A 22828-nucleotide genomic window follows, 5' to 3' on the forward strand; every position below is an offset into this window, starting at 1 on the left:
ATGTTGTAAATCATTCCCTGGGAAAACACTACAGTGTTTTCAACTCTAAGAAATAGATCTGAAGCCTTGTTTAGTGCTTTGGAAAGCATTTCTCATGCAAAGACTGAGCAGTGTCTCCACCACAGCAAAGTACTTATTGTTAAGAAGAAATACTCCTTTTACAGGGATACACATAGAGACATTCAAGGGAAGGAACACACCTCCCAGGGCCACCTCTTCCAAACAGGGTGATAGAGAATGGCTCCGGGCCTTGCCGTGAATCTTAACCCCAGCACAGAGCTGTAACAAAGGACTGAAGGGGGGTCCTTCCAAGTAGAGAATGGTTTTCCATGTTTGTTTCTTGGTAGCTGAAGATTTGTTTTTCCCTTCCTAAACACCTGTTGTGCCACAGTAATAAATGGCAAAAACCCAGAGGAAATTACTTGTTAAGTCATTATAAATAACAATAAATCAAGAGTAAAATTGAACTGACCAACTCCAAGCATGCCACTGGTTGCTGTGAGCTTTCAGCTCTGAAGGCTACAGAAATGCTGTGTCCAAATCAGTTATTAAAAGGAGAAAACGGTCCTTGCATACAGTAACAGTGATGTGTTTCTCAGACAGCCGTGGACTGCTGAGATCAGGTTACAGACTTGTGGGTCTTGAGCACCTACAGTGAGCAGGTTTCCATCTGGAGCCCCAATACTCCCCAGTTCCAGGGTAACCAAGGGCTCGGAGGGAATTCCAGTCCTGGTCTGGCCTTTCAGCTTTAGGTACAGCCCTGGTGAAGGGGGAGGATGACACCTGCAACACTCCCCTGCCTGGACAGACCAAGGCTTGTGACCCAGCTTCTGCCTGAAGGGAAGCCTCCATGCAGCATGGATTCACTCTCAGGCTTTACCTAAGGAAGGCTTTGCCATTTTTCATTTACCTCCAGCCCGTATTTTGCTCCAGCTTCCCATTTTAGGGCAGACAAGTCTCTGATCCTGAAACCCATGATACATTCAGGTGACAACGAGCAGAGCTCGCAGCTCAGAGCTGATTTACTGCATCACACTTGAGTTCTGGCCACGCCAGTACAAAACCTGGACGAGACCTGTTTATGACTGCATTGTTGGAGAAGTGAATGGAAAAAGTATTCTCGTAAATCCCGTCAGGAAAACAACAGAAAACTCCCTGAGTGAAACACAACGAGGAACGTTGGGAGCTCACGGAATTAGATCACCGTGCACCTTGGCTCCAGCAGTGATGGGGTTTGGGGAGTGCTCTCTCTGAGGCCAGCCGAATGCTGTGGCACCTGACCTGCCTTCCACTGGAACAGCTGCTTCCCTGGACATTCCATGGCTTGGAACTGCCTTCGAATCCCATTAGTTAAAAGAACTAGTTGTATTTTTAATTACTTTTTCAAATCTGGCTCTAACTTCTTAAACAAAACCATCCAAACTGTAAGAAGAACAAAGCTCTTACCTGTAACTGAGATCTCACATGGATTACTGGGAACAACCTCCGTTACACACACCTAAAGGTGCTGCTGCCTCTGAATTACCTGTGGCTTCAGAACTCCAACTGTGTCCTTAAATACATTGTCACAACACTGTTACTTTGTCATGAGCTCCGTTTTCCAATCAAAGTTTATTAAAATGTCAAAAATAGAACTTACAGTTTCATGTAGGAAAGAGGAGGGCATACATAGTACAGGCCTTTAGTAACAAAATAGGTGATAATGCGCAACAAGCTAAAGCACGTAGGAGGCATCACTGCCCGTTAACATACCATCTCGGGTTAAGTCTAAACTAATGCAAACATGCTCGTACATATCTATCAAAGGAGGAAAGTGGGATGCTGCCATGGGGAGAGTGAGCAGCAGGGACTGCTGCAGGCTCCTCCAGTAGCCACGCACAGGAGGAAATGGAAGATGAACCAAAAACATTTATGGAGTAATTCCTCATTGTCTTTTAAAGCCTCATACATCAGAGCAGACCTGCAGAGCACAACTCTGGAACCTGGCTAGGTGTTAAAAGCTACAACAGCATCTGGGGTGAAGGCTCCTGCTGGGGAAGTCCTTGCTCTGCTCTAGTCACCAGGGTTTGCTGCTCAGGTCTGAGGGAATCTTACTCTCACATCGAACTGCCTAATTTCCAGCAATCACCAGAAAGGAACATCTGAAAGGTTCAATTCTGAGTCCCTGTTTGCCCTTTCTGTTCAAAATTAAATATCTGATTCATCTGAATGTTCCAGAAGGACCACATAAATACAAAAGCACGTACATGATAAAAACATCTACTGAACTTCTTAACCATACCGCTCAATCAGCTACGATAGTGACTAAGTATTTCTCATTCTAGCTTACCAGCTTATTTGTGAAATCCCATTCCTCCTCCCTATCCAGTACCTTAGAGACCTGGGAAGCTCACGGTGTGTTGTGATGCGGCTGCAGTCCTTCACTGAGCTGTGCTGCTCTTTCTCCCTGTGCTCTCCCAGCTAGTAAGTAGGACAAGGCTCTGTGTCCACACTTGCTGGGTGTTCTTCACCCTGCAAAGGACTCTGTGGTTCACACTATGCTGATCCTTAAGGGGAGAAGAAATTTAACTTCTCTGTGATTCCTTCTCCAAGGTCACCCCCAGCCTTTTCATGGCAGGGAGGGGTAGCCAGAGCCTTGGGGAGATCAGTTTCAATTAGATTCCTCCACCTTTGTACACAGCCATGCTGATTCCTGGAGATGAAATCAAATGGACAGCACTGGGTTACTCCTAAGCTGAACGCAAAATACAAACTGAAACTCAGTTCAATACATTAATAATAAAAAACCCAAAACAGAACAACAAGGCCATCAGTGTCATCTGCCAGCAGCCAGGCCCCTGTGTGTGGCTACGCCAAGTTAAGAGCCCAAGTTCCTGCTAGTGACTCTCCTAGTAACAAAAATGTACGAAATACGGCAAAACTAGCCAAGACTACCACTAAAAATGAGAAGATTTTCCAGTACAGGAATGGAATCTAAGCGAGGCCGTGGCTGACTGCATACGTTTGTGCTACATACCAGAGCTACTTCCAGAGAGTTTTAGGAAAACAGGGAAACCCGCCGTCATCTCCAGCTGAACGCTGCCTCTCCCCTCCCGTTAGTGTCCTGGCCAGCAGCGCGACTGAGCAGGTTTCACATCTGAAGGGGAATTTGCTTTCATCTGCCCCATCCTTTTCAGCTGTGCAACATCAAAGCAAGCTCGACCACACCATCCCCTGGATCCCAGCCCTGCCCCAGCCTCTCTCTTTGCATGGTCCAGGACTTTCCCTCTGACTTTATAAGGTAACTTTAGAAACCGTAAAGCTTTTATGAATTACTGAGAAGGCAAACAAAGGGGAGGGGAGGAAACTGGTATTTCAGTGCAGATAATCCTCTCCATTTTATCTAACTGCTGCTAGACCAGCTTCCATTTTCCATCTGAAGTCATTTTACTTTTAGGGGATGATGAGGTGAGATTAACCAAAATCTTCATGCACAACCCAAATCCCATTTTTCAAAAGGCAGCTGTTAGTAACAGCCATTAATTATCCTTTATCAAGTAGAAGATACAAATCTGGTTCCTACCAGAAATCCAGGCCCAAATCTTACTTGGGCTTTGTGCTACAGTCAGGGTTTATTCCAGCTTGCAGCCTCTGGGCCAGGCCAGGTTCCTGTGCACACCATCAGCTCACACTGGAATCAAGATGTCATTTCTGTTGCTACTGCACAAGGCTCCACAGGGTCCAACTTCCTCCCTGATTATGTGGACAATGAAAACTGCTGGCTAAAATGAGCAAATACAACTTTAAAGACACTCAGGGAGGAAACCTAGGGCCACCTTACATAGCACATCTTTCCCCCTCTCCCACTAAATCTCTTCTCAAAGTCAGATACTTCCACAAAAGCAAGGATATATTTGTGTTTGCAACTATGTTAGAAACCTGCATCTGAAAGACTATGCCAAATCCATCCTCAACAACGACCTACTGTTTAAGTGGCCAGAAAACACTTATTTTATACAGCTGCTCTTATTGCACAAGTCCATGCAATCAGAGATTTAACTAAAATCGGACACAATGCAAAAGCTTGAAACAGTAAAAGTCCTAGAGAACCTCCAACGCTATCATACAAGCCCTATGGCACAGTGAGAGCTCCCAGTCCAAATTTCACAAGAGGATATTCCTGGATGGTTCAGGAGCCCATCCACCACCGCGTGTCTTCCTTGGAATTTCAATTCCATGTACAAAATGTTGCTTGTTTCCAGAAGAAATCTCTGCACAGCATCCCTTGGTGTGCCTGGTGGAACAAACACCAGCAGAGAGCCTCGTGGATGGTCTGTTCCTGGGTCTGCTCAACACGGGGCACCTCGTGCCCTGTTTTGCTGATGCTCAGGTCCAAGAGTGATGGGTTTTTTGCAGACCAGGCAGCAGGGTTGGTATCAGAGTGGTCCTGAAGGAAAAGCCTCTACAGGTACTTGGGAATTCCTGATGGGTGTTTGAAATGCTTCTGCAGTCTGCACCCATGTGGGACCTCGGTGCTCTGGGGCTGCAACCACAACCTGGCGCTGCAGGAAAACTGCTGCTGAACTCGGTGGTGCTGCTTGGTTTTGCATCTGGGAGCACAACAGGACTAAAGCCTGAACACAATGTCCATCCGGGTCTGTCCTTCCCAGAGCCGGATCCAGCTCCTGTGTTTGCCTTTCATGTATAAAACCAAAAAAGGCAAAGAAGATTTCCATAGGAAACTGATTATCACTTTCTTCCCTCCCCCTTCTAATAGTTTGGCACAAATGCGTAGGATACTCAATGCAGATATAAAGAAACAGATAATGAGATAGCACTGACAAAGTTATGAGACTTATTTGGCAAATGTGAACCATAAAAACAAGTGCTAAGAGTTGGTCTTTTTCCAGTTGTGGAGTTGTCTGCCATGACAGTTGCTGCAGGGAAAAAATATCAGTCTGGAGCATGTCTGTTTAAAATGAACGTTTTATAATACAAGTAAATACACTCTCTCCCAATTTCTCCAGGCAAAAGCACATCTCAGAGCGTTGGAATCAGCTGAAATACGTTCTAAACACAAGGGGGTTGTGTCTGAGATGTCCTGGTTCACGTGCAGTCCCATGTGACAGCACAGGACAACTGCGACTGCTGAAAGCAGCCGCGAGGGTCTGTTCACTTCCATCACTAGAGCAGACCTGGACACTGGAGTCACGAAGCCCCAGCGTCTCCAGAAGTGGCAGATCCCATCCAACAGACTGAGAAAACAGAATTACAGACTTTTGGTGGTTAATGCACACAGACTGCAGGGTAACAAAGGCTTAACTTGGCCATGCAGAGCTGTCCATGTGACAAACATCTGCCTATGAGCAGCTCAAGTCAAACATCGCTGCAGCAATATCAGAGGAGCCTTCAGTCTGGCTTCTTTTGCTTCACATCAATCCAGCCTGAGGCCATCAGGGTATCAGCTGCATCTCTCAGGCACCGAACAAGACTCTGCCTCCTTGTTAGCAGTCCAGTGTGGGAAATTCGTTCCTTTTGGGAGCATTATTGGGGGAATTAGTTCTTGTGTGTGCTTCAAACACTTCTTTTTCCCCCTCCTGCTGCAATCCCAGGGAGGACAGGCGTAGATCAGGTGGATGGTGATGGGAACGGACAAGCAAGACTCATCCCAAAGTCCCACGGTGCCTGGCTTTTCAGAGGTGCTGCATGACACGAGCCTGGACTGTGTGAGGCAAATGGGAAGTTTCCTCTGTGGCTCCCATGTGCTCACAGCGGCACGGAGTGGGTGCTGGAGACACAGCACGGCCTCCTCTCTGCTGAAACAAAGTCCAGTTCTTCATCATAGAATCACAAAATAGTTAGGGCTGGAAAGGGCCTTAAGATCATCTAGTTCCAACCCCCTTCAGCCTCAAATTGTAACTGCAAAGGCCCAGAGCGCTGGCACCAAAGTGCTAATGGGTTCAGTGGAAGTGGCTTAAATGGGTAACTGTAAAAACAAAATAGAACAAAACCCACTTTCTTTTTAGCAGATTGTTTTTCACATCACTTCGATAACCGGGAATCCGTTCACTGAGTGTTTAACTAAGGGTTAAGCCAATTCCATTTTCCAGTCTTTGCTCCCCCCACCCATCCCCAGGAGATGTTTCCTTAGGAGACACTGGAACAACGAATGCTCGGGGAGCCCATTTGTGTGAGGACTTTGTCCAGCCACTGCAAGGGACCGTTGAGGTGCAGTTCAATCCAGCAGGGAGTACTGGTCACAGTCTGCCGCCTGCCAGAAAGAAGGGGTTGGGGGAGAGAAGAAGAAAAAAGGAACAGAACTTTACCAATGTGAAGAGGTTTTACAGCTACTGGAGCATTCTTTCCTGCTTAGACAATAGTCGTGCATGTGAGGCCAAAGGAATGTCTCTCTCCTCTGTAACACGCTTCTGGCCTACACTGCCAGCTGCTTTTAAAACCCCTACCTTTTCTCTTTACATTTCCTACGATCCCAAAGGAGCAGCTCACTACACAGCCTATTTACTACTCAGATTCCTGAAAGCAGGCAGCATCGGATCCCCTGAATGGAATGGAAGGTGTTTACCTAAGCACAGTTCTTAAGTTTTCTTTTACAGACCTCATTTTCCCTCTCCTGATTAGGTAGCAACGTATGCAGGTTACCAAGTAACTTCAGTTTCTCTATGGATAAGCCAAGGCTACTCTATTTTACCGTATCTGCAGGTTCTGGCAGGATGTGGAAGTGATGGAGACATCATCCCCAGGCAACCTTTCGGACTCTCCCCTGCAGCCCCTGTGCACTTGGAGCTGCTGCTGAGCAGCCTCTTTGCACAGCTCTGCTTGCTGGAGGTTGAACCCTACCCTACGCGTGCTGTGCACGGGCTCTCCAACAGACCTGTGCTTGCTCGGCTGCCTTGAAAGAAGCAGAAGTGCGGCTGAGTGTAGAAGGTTGCAAACCCTCTCAGAAAAGCAGGGATGTGCCATTAAAACGTGTTTTAAAATCCCTCCAGAGTTGGTGGCTGTGGCTGGAGAGTAGAGGGGGATGCACTGCTGGGGCACTGCACATCCCCTGCCACAAAGCACATTCCCCCTCTCCTGTCACTCTCCCTGAGGCCGGACCCCAGGGAGTGTCTCCAGATGGTAAAGCAGGGAGGGATGGGAAGGAAGGGAGGCCAAGGCACAGGGCATGGGGCTCTCCCTCCTCTGCCGAGGGATGGCCTAAGCCTTGTTCCATGCGGAGAGGCAGGGACAGCTGCTGTGGAGGAGGAAGATTACAAAGAGAGAGAACCAGCCTGCAAACAGCCTTGGTTTACACCCTCACTTCCCACAGAAGCTGTCCTTGGAATCTGCCTGTGGGAGGGAGAAGGCAAAGCCTGCGGGGCCCAGGGAGAAACCGCTGCTGCAAAGGGGACCCTCTGCCTCATGGGGCTGCTCTGGGCTCCCACCACCACCCCTGCTCCTTCCTGGGCTCCGGGCACAGCTCTGCAGGGCTTTGGCCAAGGGCTGTGACCCATTCTGCTGCTGAATCTGCAGCTCTCCTCCTTTGAACTGAGGATGGAAGCAGATCCCTGATGCACCCCACCCATTCCCGCTCAGGCCGTGCCCAGGAGCCTGCCGTATGCAGCCACTTCATGTGGTGAAGTGTTCTACATTAAAGGGTGTCTCACGGGCTGTTTGGGCAGGAGGACCGCAGGACAGGGAGCAAAGCACCTCTCGCTCTGTCAGCAAAGCACACAGAGCTCCCAGGTAAAACTAGGCTCCCTTAATGTAGCACAGGGCATTCCCCTTTGCTGCCTGAAACCAGTGTGAGCCATCCAACAATCCTGGCAACACCATACAGAGACCCACTGCCCATGGGGCTGCTGCCCTTCTGCCCTCTGCAAATATACCATGGCAGCTTCGCTCTACCTTCCCACCAAGGTGACCCCTACTGACTCCAGCCTTTCCACAAGGCAAACCCTCAAAGCTCCCCATCCATGCCTTCAGCTTGTGGCCTCTCACTGCACAGAGGACAACGTCTGTATCACAGGCTGCTTGTGCAATTGGTTTCCCCCACTTCCCTCCACCAAATCCCTGGCACACCCCAGCACTGAACACCCCACCAGTTCCACTCCTCCAAAGGCCAAAGAGCTGAACCAGAAATCACTGGAACAGCGCTCTGGATGCCGCTCCTGCAGTACCGTTCTCATATATGAATCGGTTCAACAAGCAAACGTGCTCTGACAAAGGCAATCAGATGTAGTATTTTGTGGCAAGGAAATGAAGGAGCAAGAGAGCAGCTTCGGCGCGGTCAGCGTGAGCGTAGGGTTTCACTGACTCCACTACTCTAATGAGATAGTTGACTTTCCGTAAGTCATGCTCATCTGGGTTTCATTAGGAGCGTGGCTGCGAGCCAGGGCTCAACGCTCTGGCCCGGGTGCAGGACAATTTCAAAACAAAATGGACTCCAAACATCTGGAGAAATGAAGAAAGCAGGAGAGTAACGTGCAGGGCGCAGGCTCCAGCTGATACTCCAGCGTCCGTGCAAGGGGAGCACGGGCAGACAGCCCTGTGGCTCCGGGAGGCAGGGGCTGCCCCTGGATCTTCAAGGAAGGCCACAGGTTTACAGGGTACACGCTCAAGTGAGTATTTCAAATCACATTTGGCTGAAATCTCTGCCAGCTCTCATAAAAAAACATTAATTTTCCAACGAATTTCATCTCTCCTGCTTGTAATATTAAACGCTGATTTCACTCCTTTTGCTACCTAGGGACACTGGCTTGCTAATGCAGAGGAGCGACAGCAACACCAGCTATGGAGTACTCATCCACTGCACTGCCCCCCCTGTCCCCCATACTGTCAGAATAACCACCAGACCCTACTACATCTTCTTATCTTCAGTATTCACTGAGAAAAACTGTAACCCTGTTTATCCCGCTGCCTCTGGTCACAATGAAGCAACTGCCCTATGACAAGCACTAAGGAAAGGATGAGGAGATTTAACTATAATTGTGCAGCAACTCTAACGGTTCTTCCATATATATGTATTTTCAAGCCAATCTGCTTTTACTTTAATCCCATTAGTTCCTGATAAAGGAAGCATCAAACCCAAGCCATATCTATTAGGAAGCATTCACACTGATCCTGCCTAATAACAGTGTAGTTGTAAGACACTCAAACTAGCAAATATACATCTAATTTTAAGAAAGTCCAATGTAATAGTTCCTGTAGAGGCCACCTGGATTTATCTGCTGTGCTTCAGGTAAAGCTCTTGGTTTGTAGAACACTGTGACTAAATACATGTGGTCTTCCCCGCTGTATGGCATGACTCTTTACTATGCGGGTGGCGAGATACCGGTTGCCCAGAGAAGCTGTGGCTGCCCCATGCCTGGCAGTGTTCAAGGACAGGTTGGACACAGGGGCTTGCAGCAACCTGCTCTAGTGGAAGGTGTCCCTGCCAATGGCAGGGGTTGGAACTGGATGAGCTTTAAAGTCCCTTCCAACTCAAACCATTCCATGATTCCAGGATCTGCATTACTGAAGAGACGCTGTGCTAATTTCTCCCCACCTAAAAGCTGAGTGAAGCAGCTTTGCAGGACGTTGTCCTAGGCTGTGGAACCCAGGGGTGGCAGCAGCAAGCACAAGAGCTTCATTCATAATGCCTCACCTGTATTCTGCTCCCCATCCCTTGACAAAGCTCATCCGGATCGTGCACATCCTGGTCAGCTGGTACACAGCTTCAAAGCCCTGATTCACAGACTGAGCCAAGAGAGCGGCGAATTCCTGGTTGTTAAAAATCTTCAGGTTACATCCTGCAAGAAAAGGACATGACAGGAACAAGGCATCAGCTTAACCAGATTAACAAAGCCATCTCTGAGGATGGAAAGAAACTCCGTGCTGCTCTCCCATATCCTCAGACCATGTGATACTGTACACAGACTGTTTAAACACAGCATTTCAGAAACAGGAATCAAGGTTGCCACATTTCCACAGCTCATATGCTCAAAAGGAAGAAAACCATGTTAGACAGAGACTGATGAATGCTAGAGCCCACACAGCAGATTGTGATCTATGAGACCAGACTTGGGATCTGCATATGGAACCTCCTTCTATCTCCTTTACAATCATTTCCCTCATATTGTAATTTAAAAGCCTAACTGTGACCATAAGACTTCGCAACAGCAATTGCTACAGGGCCTGAAAAGAAAGGAATGCACAGGCTCAAACCAGGAACTCACTGGTGTTGGATTTACATGGGGGCCATCAGCAGAAGTAATGGAGAAGTTCTGATGTGAAACTGCTCTGACAAGCCAGAAACCTGCTACCAGGGTTAAAAAGGCTGACAGCAGAGCTGCTTCCGCTGTAATTCTCTCCTAAATTTATCAAATGCCAAAGAAACTTCCTTTAAAATTGGAGTTTTTCCCCAGTGTTCAGACTCAGCTAAAAGACTGAGACCAAGTTATTCAACAGCCTCCCAGTACCTAAAGGGGCTGACAACAAAGCTGGAGAAGGATTTTTTACAAGGCCAAGGGGAATGGCTTTAACCTGCCAGAGGGGAGACTGAGATGAGCTCTTAGGCAGAAGCTCTTCCCTGTGAGGGTGCTGAGGCGCTGGCACAGGGTGCCCAGAGAAGCTGTGGCTGCCCCATCCCTGGCAGTGTTCAAGGCCAGGTTGGACACAGGGGTTGGAGCAAGCTGCTCCAGTGGAAGGGGTCCCTTCCTGTGGCAGGGGTTGGAGCTGGGTGAGCTTTAAGGTCACTTCCAACACAAACCAGCCTGGGATTTTATGATCCAACAGTTTTGAGGTGATAAAGGTGAAATAAAACATCCCTCACGGTTTAAGCACACAAATAAATACACAACTCTTAAAAAAAGCAATGCTACTCTTGCTTTCTCCCAGATAACCACAAACAAGTTAAACTCCAAGATTTGGCACACAACTAATGCTCATTTGGGATCACATATGGGCCAAGTCTGAAAAACAACTATTTGGACTGTGATGAATTGTATTTTGCTAAAATCACTTCTGAGCCTACTCTCTTGGGCTGGACTCATACTGTCATCTGTTTTGGGTCGAACTGCATATACCAAAGTGTAACCACATGCAATAGCTCAGCAGCTGCAGAAACAACCAGCCATCTCTGTGACCATAAAAAAGCACAGCCCAAGAACCATGTATCTTGCAGAGGGTTTGAAGGGATGCTGTGTCAGGCATACTGGAGACTAAGGTGGGGAAATAAGAAGGGTGAGAGCATTGGGGTTGGACTGAGCACAGAGCTATTGCAAAGAAAGCATAAAACTTGATGAGGATCTGTCTGCCAAGCTGTTCAGACTCCAGGACTGGCTGGAAACAGGTTCCTCCAGGACTGTGCCTAGGAGGAGCAGGTACAACTCCATCCTGTCAACAAGGCAATGAAGAAACTGCTTCAAACCCAGCAGAGATTTGAAGATGAGTCTGAGAAGGTGGCAAAAGAAGGGAGAGCTGGAATCCAAAACATGTGCCTTAGATGAATGTGCAGCGGAAATGTGGGTTGTTTATGTCTTCAAATGTTGACTCCAGCCCGGGTGGACTCCTGTGATGTGGCTGGAGAATTAAGTCATGTTTGCAACACTGGCAGCTGCTTCCTAAGCATCTGAGAAAGGAAACCCTTTCAGATGGGCCAGAGCTTGCAGTGCGTGGATCTCAAAAGAAAGACTATCTTTATTCAAGTATTTTGAAACAAAAATGTTTAGTTTTTAAATACACACATGCTTTCAACTGTAAAGAAATCAGCTTCTGTAAGCCCAGCTAAATTCCATTTCAAATGGCAACCTCTCATACTAACTCTTTTGAATGTATCTAACAAAACAAGTATTTTCTTTCTGGATAGATGCAATAAATTCTCTTGTAATCTTCCAGCTTACTTTAGACAGATGTTTGCTGTAACCAGAACAACGAGGTGCCTACAAAAGTGATTTCCTTAGAATGAATCTAATTCAGAAAGGATGGGGTAAGTTTTACTACACAAAAGTATCAATTTAGATTTGTTATGGGTGAATCTGCATTAAGGAAAAATTCTTACATTATATACTTTCACTTAAAGGTGCAAACCGAATTATAAGCATGGCTCCCATAACACAGTAACAGGTTGATAAAACACTGCATGGACAAATGGCAGATTCTGCTCTTAGTTCTGCTTAGATGCTGGAGTACTGTTTCTTCCTGCCTGCACGTAGTGCAAAACCATTACTGGAGCGTATGTAGTAGCTTCTTTTATCAGTACTTCATTCTTGCTATAAAAAATGACCTGCTCGAGTTGTCAGGCTGCTTATAACAGGGTAAAAAAGGTTTCTGATTATTGCCGAGAACAGAGGTCAGCAAACCCACGCCCACCTTCACCAAGAGCTTGCTTTCCATAGCAAGGCCCCATCTGCAAAAGGTGAGGCCTGCGTGGGATCACAGACAAGGCATCCTTCCTTACCTGGTGGAATCTTGCAAACTGTTGCTGGGTGCCAGCCATAGCGTTGGTTGCAGTTGGGAGACTGGACAAAAATGGCACTGTCACTAAGGCACTCAGCAAACACTTCACCACCGATGTAGTAGAGTCTTACTCCTCTTCCTAGGAAACACAGAGCACAGTTTTGGTTTTGCTCGAAACAATCGTCTGCAAGAAGAGCTGGTAGAGATGTAGACACCTCGGCATGAGGCAGCTCTCAAAGCACAGCTGAACTCTCACTAGGGAGCAATAAATCTGCTTTGTGAGCGGGTTGAGCTGAGGAAGGCAGGAGGACCAATTTATAAAGTCAGAATTGCACCCTCTGGCCCCACTGTCAATCACAGCCAGCCTGCATGCATTTACCACCTCACAGACTGCTTACTCCAAACAGAGATGTGTCTGATACTTTCCAGATGAACATTCTATCAGTTAACATATGGTTTTCAGCCTTTTCTGAAAGTCATCGCAGCTGGATACAACTGTTTGCTTATTTAGTTAGTGATTTGGAATTAAATTATACGTTTTCAAGCCATTGCCTCTCGCTTGAGATGACACTGTATACAAGGACAAACATACATTTCCCATAGGAGTTTGCACAAATTATTAAAATCTCAATTAATAAAGAAACAAATTTCACCAAGACATCTTTGTTGCTCAAATAAACACTTGCTGTGGTCTTACATTCCTATTTTAGTATCTTGCTTTCACTCTTCCATAAAGCTAAGGAGCCTGCTGAATTTAAAGACTGAGTTCTGAATCTTGGTGAGGTTTTTTGGAGGTTGGGTTTTTTTTTGGTGCTAGAAGTCATATTAGAAAGATGTAAGGACAGATCTTCCTGTATGAAGCTTACTGCTCAGGAAAGGGTACGAAGGGCAGCAAGATAAGGATAAAAAGCAAGTTCATTTTTAATAGAAGTCAGCAGAAAATGCAGCAAAGCATAAGCAATTTTGCTTTTTATTTAACCAGCATAAATATGGGATATTCTATTTAGTGCAAGTTCAACTGAAAACGAAATTGAACATTACCTTGAAGTGTAAGGAGGAGAAGTGGGAATTGAGATGAAAATCAAGGAACTAGGTTTCCATTTATAAAAGAAACAGTCAGGTAGAAAATAAAATAGTGCAAGGTGAAAAGGAATTCACAAGATCACCACTAACATCCATCCAAAGACAGGAGAGTGCACGTAAGAGTTTAATCTCTGTTTCTGTTACATGCAGTGTTCTAAAACTGAGCAAGGTGCGTGCCAATTAGCTAATTAAAAAGCTTTACATGCAGGTCTCCACCCTCCACCTTGAAAGACACCGACTGACCCAAGGAAACAGCTATTACCAATGTGTCGTCTTGTGAGCTCCACTGCTGCGTTTCTGTTCACGTTGGACAGTAAACCAAGGCAGAAACGTTCAGAGTTAGATGGATCAGTGAAACCATCCACGGTCATAGAGGGCTGAGAGGCGTGGAAAGTCTCTCCCACTCGCTGGTTGAGTTCATAGTAGGATATGGAGCACCAGAACGCCGGCTCGCAGTAGGTAACAGGCTGCAGATCTGCACAAAAGAAGCAGCAAAATGAATCACAGGCCCTCAGGAGGGGAAGGGGGAGGATGAAAAAAGCTACTGTTCTGCCTCATTCCTTGGGCTCACTTTAATCACCAAACTTTAATTACTTGACAGATTTTAATGGACCGCAGCTAGAAAGTTACATCGCTCTGGAGCTTTTGGCACACGGAACAAATACCATTGAAGGTATTAGTCACTTAGCAAGCGAGGTGTCACTTAACTATCTTCTTACTTGGAGAGAATGTAAAAATAAAGTTAGCTTTCCTATGAAATGTGGGATCACTTTTAGATAGCCAGTACCCTAAATGGAGAAAAGGAGAGAAAAGGAAGGACCAGAAAGCCTTAGAAAGAGCAGATCACAACCTGCTTTCACTCACACAGGTCTCCTGAACCCTTTTGCTGTGCACTTAAACCAAGCAGCAAGTCCAGCTTTCATTCTTATTGACTCTATGATCTCTCTGGCACTGGAGAAACTAGTAGAGTTGTCTGAAATATGCACCAAATTGTATGTAATATGAGCATTAAAGTGATGTAAAACTTAGATACTTTCTACCACTGCACTTGATCTCAAATTAACAACAGAAAATCCATTTCCTCAATAGATGATGGCACATCTCTTTTGTTGGGGTTAAGGTTTGAGTCAGCCTGTGGACTGAAGTTCGTGAGCTGAGGCTGAAGAAGTCTCAGGAAGATAATACTTCATATGCCAGAAAGGTGGGACATTCAAATAGCATCAAATGATTTAACTGCTCCCACTGAAGCCAATGTGGTTTCAGCAGAGGAAGGCTCAAGTCAAATTTCTTGGAAATACTGCAGTAGATGATGCCCAGTCCGGCTGCAAGCCAAGAATCTGCTGAGCAGAGGAAGCAGAGAGCAGACTGTGCTGATAAGTGCTCCATTCCTCTCATTCAGTGCAAGAAACAAAAGCAAGAGAATTCCCTCCAGTCCTCCTCCCAGCTTATCACTTCATCCCCATTCACATGGTGCTTAAAAGCAGAAGAGAACAGCTTCCCATCTGGCCAGAGAGTTAACATCACGCAGCAAACCCCAGGTTTTTCCATAGGCTTTCCCATCTGTTGCTCCTGCAAGGCTCAGGAGAATCTGGGGCTTAAGAGATCAGCTCCAAAAAAAATCAAAGACAGGTTTTTACCATCCCAGCTTCCTCTCACCCTGAGGAGAGTGTCTCGACAGAGGTTTGAGAGTCATTTCTCATCTAGTACCTGCTGTTACTCCTTTAGAAGCAGGCTGAAGCAGCCAAAAGACATGTCGGTTTCCTCTCTGTACGGTGGTGTACGAGTTCCCAAAGTAGCGAATAATCAGAAAAAAACCCTTTGGTTTCTGCTTTGTTAGAAGCTTTGCTGGCAGCAAATAAGGAACTCAATAGACCTGCATTCTGGAGAACTCTGGAACCCTTAGCAGAGCTTCAAAGTCTGTGAATTTTGAAGCTTATTCCCCACACCTTTCACAATCTCTCTCTTTCCTAATTATATCATTTAAAAGAATATGCTCTATCACAAGCAAAGCCCCGTGTTCTTGCTCTCCTCCACACATTACGCCCACAAAAGAAACAACATATCTTCCTCTTATGGAAAAAGGACATCGCGCTCAAAGTGAAAGCTAACAGAAGGCAGCTCAATACAACAGGGGTCTCTACAGCAACTTAAGAGATCTGGTGAGCAGATTGTCCCACTTTAAACAACTTCACAGCTTAAAGCAAGTCCCTCTCCTGGTATGCTGAATGATATCATACTGGACACGGGGCTTTGAGCAACCTGGTGTAGTGGAAGGTGTCCCTGCTTGTGGCAGGAGGTTGGAACTGGATGAGCTTTAAGGTCCCTTGAACCCAAACCAGCCTCTAAGTTTACTGTCTCTGCCTTTTTTCACATGCAGTTTTCCCACTGGAAATGGCCCCATCAGGCATACTTCTCCAACAGCAGCTTTAATTCATCCATTAGCGGCTGGGGCCCTGTGCACATCATAAATGACTCTGGGCTTCACATGACTCCAGTGCAATTTGATTAGAGGTCCAGCAAATACCAGCACTGACATTGGTCTCTTAAGGTGCATCCACCCAGTTAAGAAAATAGACTGTGCTCCACAGGACTGTGCTCTTACTCCACAGCAAGAGCCTTTCTCATTGAAAGGCTGCCCAGCTCCAGAAAAATCACATCAACTCTTTTTAATCCTAACAATCCTTAAATTATGTCCTCAGATTGGTCCTATTTAAGTCATAAAACCACTGAGGCCCTTATTGCTCTTTATGGTTTCGTGGTCCTGGCCTTCAGAAACCACCTCCGCTTGCTTGCCCCTCAAGGGAACTGCGGATTCCCCACTGAAGGATGTACGGAAATGTTATTTCCGGCTTATTTGCAACTTGAGGAAAGACACAAACCAACAAATCCTATTTTGAAGAAAACCTGGCCTCTGAAAAAATGCAGCCAAGCTTTTAATGATGCTGCTTTCTGCTGTGATTTGTGGGCTGAGGCTTCAGCTTAAGCTGTCAGGGGATGGGCATGTTTCCTCTTGTGTAAGAGCTGTGCTGAATATTCATGTTCAGTTTATGGATTTACTGTTTGGGGAAAAGTAAGACAATGTAGCTCTGCTAAAGCCAAAGAATCCTGAGGGGGTATACAATCAAACAAAACATGATGCATTAAACCTATGCAAAGCCTGCCTGAGTGATCTCCATACAATTTCAACTTTGGCTCAACTACAGCTTTGCTTTCACAAGTGTCCACTGAGTATTGGGATGCTCCCCATATTGCATCTTCCCTACAAGACAAAAGTACTATCTACTCCTAGAAACACAGAATAGTTTGGGTTCGAAGGGACCTTCAAAAGTCATCTCATTCAGCTGTGGAGGAAAAAAATCACTGGCTGCAGTGTGTGCTCTAAGCAGAAGAGTGGTGGTTCTCATTTCAGCCAGTGCTTTTGATACACATTCGAAGTTACTGATCTGTGTTATCCAACTGGATTAGTTGCAGGCACATTAATTCTAACTCCCTCGGGACAAAAGATGAATAGGTGTACATGCTCTCTTCCCCTCTACACACTCTGAGAAGGGCTGTCTGCTCTCTGCTTTGGGAAATTGTGTTTCAACACAGAGAGGAACAGAGGCTTATGTTCCTGATGGATTTGACCGTAGGGGATGTGCTTATTTCACTTACAGCTTTTGCGTCAAGTCTTTTGCGGAGCAAACACTGACAATGGATTTCCTGTACACCAAGGGACTGCCTCACTCCAAAATAACAATGTGCCTGCAACCACAGGCTTGGCCCTTGGCCAGTGTCAACTCCCTGACTTCATCCCAAATGTCCACATAATGCTGGCAACTCTCCTTTCATTTTGGTTGTTTTCTGTATCTTCTCCAGTTCGTATTTCAGTGATACAGAGGAGATCACTGGATATCTGTAACTTCCATTTAAAGCTTATGTTTGACAACAGAGAATTTGACAGCATGAGCTGAAAGAAGGAAAAAAATAAATCCCAATATGTTACCTTGCAACACTTTTGTGCCTGTGAATGGAAAGATGAAACTCCCTGAGTTCCTTCAATCCCCTGCTACAGTCTTACAGCTTTGTGCTGAAATACATATATTGCTCCTCAAAGAAACCTTGCTTCCATTGTCCTACTTGGTTTGGCCCAAGTTCATTGCCTCTGTAATGCTCTGGAATATGGCCATAGGATTTAAGTCCAAAGTTCAGCTTACACTAAGTAAACTGTCTTAAAAGGTTCACGAAGTTCTGGTCAAATAAATGGACATCAATACGGTGATACTATTTTCTTTAAGGCAATACTGCACTGCTGCTGGGAAGTTGCTGCTTATTATCCTCATTGCACACTGTTGTGTTGTTTCTATTCTATTAATTCTATTCTATGAACTTCTATTTCATTTTCTCCACAAACACACAGAGAAAGCCTGATTAAACTTCTGCAGATCAAAGTACCATCCTAGACACTGGAGCGTTCTGCTAATCCACAGAATTCTATAGTGCAGCAAAAGCAGGAGCACTGCAGGCCATCAGCATCCAGTTCCAACCCCTGCCACAGGCAGGGACCCCTTCCACTAGAGCAGCTTGCTCCAAGTCCCTGCGTCCAACCTGGCCTTGAGCACTGCCAGGGATGGGGCAGCCACAGCTTCTCTCGGCACCCTGTGCCTGTGCCTCAGCACCCTCACAGGGAAGAGCTTCTGCCTAAGAGCTCATCTCAGTCTCCCCTTTGGCAGGTTAAAGCCATTCCGCTTGCCCTGTCCCGGCAGGCCCTTGGCCAAAGCCCCTCTCCAGGTTTCCTATAGCCCCTTTAGGCACTGGAGCTATCCTAAGGTCTCCCCTTCAGGAGCCTTCTCTTCTCCAGGCTGACCCAGCCCAGCTCTCTCAGCCTGGCTCCAGGTCAGGGTTGCTCCAGCCCTCGCAGCATCTCCGTGGCCTCCTCTGGACTTGCGCCAACAGTTCCATGTCCCTCTTGTGTTGTGGGCCCCAAGAGCTGAATGCAGTGCTCCAGGGGAGATCTCACAAGAGCAGAGAGGGAAATGATGACAATTTCGTCAGCTGACAGTTTTAACAGTGGCTCAGCTTCATGCCCCTTCATTTACTATTTTGTAGCTTCCTCACATGCAAAACCTGACAAAATCTTTAAGAGACAAGAAGTTCTCCATTTATGGAAGCTCTTGCCTAAAAGCAATAAATATTTGATTTGCAAAACTTCAAGGTATCTTAATGTTGGGAAGGTAAAATGCTTTTCTGATGTCTGCTGCTTAGACTTACAAAGAGGTTCTTTGTGGTTAACCAGCTTCACCTGCTCCTCCTTAGGTTTTGTCACCAGACAGCACATTAGGCATCCGACAGGCCCATCCACTGAGCAGCATGAGTTAGTAACTAGTGTCCTCCTTAGAAGACACATGTTGGGGCCTCTTTCCTAGAAACTCCTTTCTTCCTTATGTAAGGCAGATGCCACAATCAACTTGCCAGGTTGGTTTTGTGACATATAATGGGCTTTTTACTTTGAGGTTGAAAAGAGATTACTAGAAATTCTCCCCAACTCCCAGGCAGCACATTCAACCAAAAAGAAAAAAGGAGATAAAAATAAGCCAGCCATGTATTCTCTTTTTAGGCTTTAACAGCTAAAGCAAGTAAAAATTTAGTGGCACTGTGGCAATATATCCCATGCTTCAAAAGAAAAGAAAAAAAGGGCAAAAAAAAGAAGAAAAGAAATCCCCTCTTCAACAGCCCCAAGATATCCACAAGTCAGCCAATGACTGACAAATTCTGGAGCAATGTCAAAGTACTCCGTGCCAGGATTAAAAGCATATGTAAACTTTATGGCTACGGTTATTCAAGAGTAATCTCAAGTGGCCTCTGTCTGCTGGCTTAATGAACATTTAGAGAACTGATCCTGCAGCTAGCCAGAACTGTGAGTGCTTTTTATGACAGACTGTTGAGAGCAATTGCAGATAGGGTAAGAGCTCAAACTGATGAAGATCAGACGTTTTATGTCTGTAGGTATGAAAATAAAGGGCAGAGCCATGTGAGACAGCAGCAGAGGTTCAGAAATAACCATAAAACCTCTAATAGTACCGCAAAGGTAAAGGCCTGGTTCCAGGCTCATTTGAGCATAAGACTCCACAAACACCTCTAATGCTCAAATAAGGCTGTCCGTGACACCTATGCTTCTCCATACACCAGCATTCCTACCTTCCCTCCATTTATGTGGACTCTCCAAACACACAGCAGCTACCTCCACTTTGCTCTGCTCAGTCCATGCTCGATTTCATACTATAACAACTTGCATAACTGGGCCAGTTCTTCCAGTGGTTTAGGGCACTGGGACATGAAGGCTCTGGGCTGCTTTATCCCTGTGTGGTGTAGGGATGACCCTAAGGTAGATGTACTCTGTTGTCTGACATGATCCCAGCACTCATAGTTTTGTTGGGAGAACACAAAATCACCAGCAAAACAGATGGACATATTCCTTGCAAACCCATGTAATCAAATGAGTGTATTTTTGCTGTAATCCTTCACACATTCTGGTATTTGTCTGCCAGCATTTCTTGGGTTTTTATTTAAGTCTGATGTAAGTTCAGATTTCTGTATTTTGTCTAGAGTTACTATGAATCACTGTTATCACGGTGAAAAGGATAAGTGGAAAGGAACATCAACAATGCTCACAACCCCAGCAAAAGTGCACAACATCATCATTAAAATGTCACTACCTTGACTGTAATTACACACCGTTCTCAAGATCACACGCTTACCCAGATTATTGTGTGCTGGAGACATAGGGTTTGGTGATAAGTTTGGAGAACCTGAAAATCAAGACATTGTAATTATTGGTACAGCATCTGCACAAGGGAAAACACTTCCACCAAATGCTCAGCTCTGCCTGGGCTTGTTGGAGGGATAACCCACTTCTCACTTAAGACTCATTTTGTGACACCAGCAGCTCCTGTGATGTTGATTACTTGAGCTTTCAAATGCTATTACTTCTATCAGCTTGCTACATCTGCAATATTGCTAAGCATCTTCATGATGCCTTCTCTTAAGCTTAACCCATTAATTTTCAAAACTGAGCAGGCAGTTGTCTGTTTTACTGGCAGTGATCAAAGCTCCAGGTTCCATCATGACAGCTACAGTTAGTTGGGCATTTAACAGCGTGATTTTACATTACTAGGCACAAAACATACTCATAACCACCAAAAATTTATATCAACAAATCTTACTGGTCTAGGGAACATGGAGGATTGGATCAAGATACACAGCTGTGACCAAACAACTGCCAGAATTTTATCCTAAATCATTTCAGTTTGGTCCACAAATCCTGTGCGTGTGTTTCAGGTATCTGCACTTGGATGTCCAGAGCAGCTTCCACAGCCTCTGGATGCCACATGGAAGCACACAGGTGGTACAGCCCATTTCTGCTTTTCCTCTCACACTGAGTTTTGCTGGTTTCTTTAAAATTTGTTTTTCTACAAAGTCCATGACATCTGAAGGAAGGGATATAGCATTCAAACTTAAACTGGGTATTTATGACATCTCCCAGGCCAGTCCTACTCCAGTCCACTTTCCAAAAAGCCATACATATATTCCAAATGTCAACCACATTACCAATAATTGTATGCACTAAAATGGATTGTCCCAATAGGCTTATGTTTGATGTAGAAAAACAAACCCACAGTGCCTTCCTCCATCTGTGTAAGTGTGGTGAAAGACTGCAAATCATTCATGCCTCTTTTAGAATCCCACGTATGCTCTACGGCTGAAGACATGCACAGAAACCAAGATATTTGTGTGCAGTATTTGCATTAATTAGGTTCTGCATGTCTGTCTCTGTGTAAGTGCCATGTATTTGCATAACCCTCTTGTAAAGCATTAGCCTTTCTAACCAAGGGTGTGGTTTTGGTTTTCAAGCGTAAGCTGTAAGAATTCAGGGTCCAATTCAGCGGTTCTTAGGAGCAAATCCCAGATCAAGAAGAGGCTTTCAACAGTTATTCCCATGTGCTTTACATGAGATGTCAGGCTACATTTGCACTCCTACCAGGATAAAAACCTCAAATCACCGTCAGATCTTCAGTACCCCAAAGGAAAACTTTCAGTGTCTCTGCTATGACCTAGAAAGCTGCAGCAAATGGCAAAACATGACTTACCTGCATCCATGCTGGGGTTCATCTGGTGGTCACTTGTTTCTCCATCCTCACTCAAATAGCCTGGAGGGGGTGTCTCTAGAAGCACAAAATGATCATACTGTTATTGCAACTGGATGCAAAGTCTGGATTTTAGACACCAAAAACATTGACTTTGCTATTCACAAGGAGCTAAATTTCTTTTTTAGTATGTTTCTTCCTCAAGCTGCTGAAAGGAGGAGCTGGCACAGCCAGGATGACAGTCATAGCATATATGTGAATAACTGAGAGGGAAACAAAAAAATCCGGATTTTCAATCCCATCAAACTTTAAGCCCTGCAGACAGTATTTGTCCACATATTTTCCCTCTCCTGGTGTGCAGCTGCATAGCTTGTCCATGCAAATAAGGTGTAAATTGCTTGTAAAAGAGATACATAAATAGAAGAGCTCAATTTCATCAGAAATTTAGTTTTACTCAAACTAAAATGGCTGAATTTCATTCAAACCTAACCATGCAGAGGGAACATTCAGCTTCATATTCCACAATCAATAGAGCATGTGCTACTGAAGAGGTGAGTTTAAAGAAAACAAAACCATAAACAGCACTGCTGTGTGTCTACATTTACAGCCTTCATCTATTTTTGTACAGGTTCCCACTCCTTAGTTTCATAGTAACGATGGAAAGAAAGGCTTTCCAATCATCCAGACTGGCATATATAGATACGATTCACTGTGCAATACAACCCTTTTCCCTCTGCTCGCTGTATGGAAGATATATGGTACCTGGAATGTAGTTGCTCTGTGGCTCGATACCTGCTGGGAAGTTAGTGTTCTCTGGAATAGAATGGCTATAATCATCTAACGGCGGGAACTCAGCTGGGATCTCTGTGTGCCGAGGCACCAGCACTGGAGGTAACACTGCACAAATGGAAAGGAAAAAAAGCAGACCAGCTTTAAAATAAAATGACTGAAACCCTAGAAAATGAAGAGAAACCAGTTTGGAGTAACACCCTTAAATACATGCAACACCTAAGTCGCTAATTAAAGGACACAATTTGATAGTTGCTTCTGAAATAGCAGCAGTTAAAGATGCTATTCTTAACATCCCTCAGCTGGGGATGGGATACGTGCTTCTCTGAGCACACCTAGTCTGTCTACCCCTTCTAAGGCGAAGAAACTGGTCATCTTGAAAACCCATTTAGAAGTTATACCACATGATTCCAAAGGAA

The 22828-nt window shown here is 45.4% G+C and overlaps 1 protein-coding gene across 1 annotated transcript in view; it reads right to left on the reverse strand.

Annotated features, from left to right (window-relative positions):
- Nucleotides 1-5994: 5994 nt before the first annotated feature.
- Nucleotides 5995-22828, reverse strand: part of SMAD3 (SMAD family member 3) — a 69606-nt gene continuing 52772 nt past the window's right edge. The window contains exons 3-9 of the mRNA XM_061446577.1: nt 22383-22517; nt 21624-21698; nt 20235-20285; nt 13760-13972; nt 12416-12553; nt 9623-9767; nt 5995-6250 (exon numbers count right to left, since the gene is read on the reverse strand). Of these exons, the coding sequence (XP_061302561.1) occupies nt 6127-6250; nt 9623-9767; nt 12416-12553; nt 13760-13972; nt 20235-20285; nt 21624-21698; nt 22383-22517 (881 nt within the window). The 3' untranslated portion in view covers nt 5995-6126. The remainder of the gene's footprint in view (nt 6251-9622; nt 9768-12415; nt 12554-13759; nt 13973-20234; nt 20286-21623; nt 21699-22382; nt 22518-22828) is intronic.

This window comes from Pezoporus flaviventris, unplaced genomic scaffold (genome assembly GCF_033815535.1).
Source record: "Pezoporus flaviventris isolate CSIRO_AGI_PZ_B2104156 unplaced genomic scaffold, CSIRO_AGI_Pfla_v1 ptg000006l, whole genome shotgun sequence".
NCBI lineage: Eukaryota > Metazoa > Chordata > Aves > Psittaciformes > Psittacidae > Pezoporus > Pezoporus flaviventris.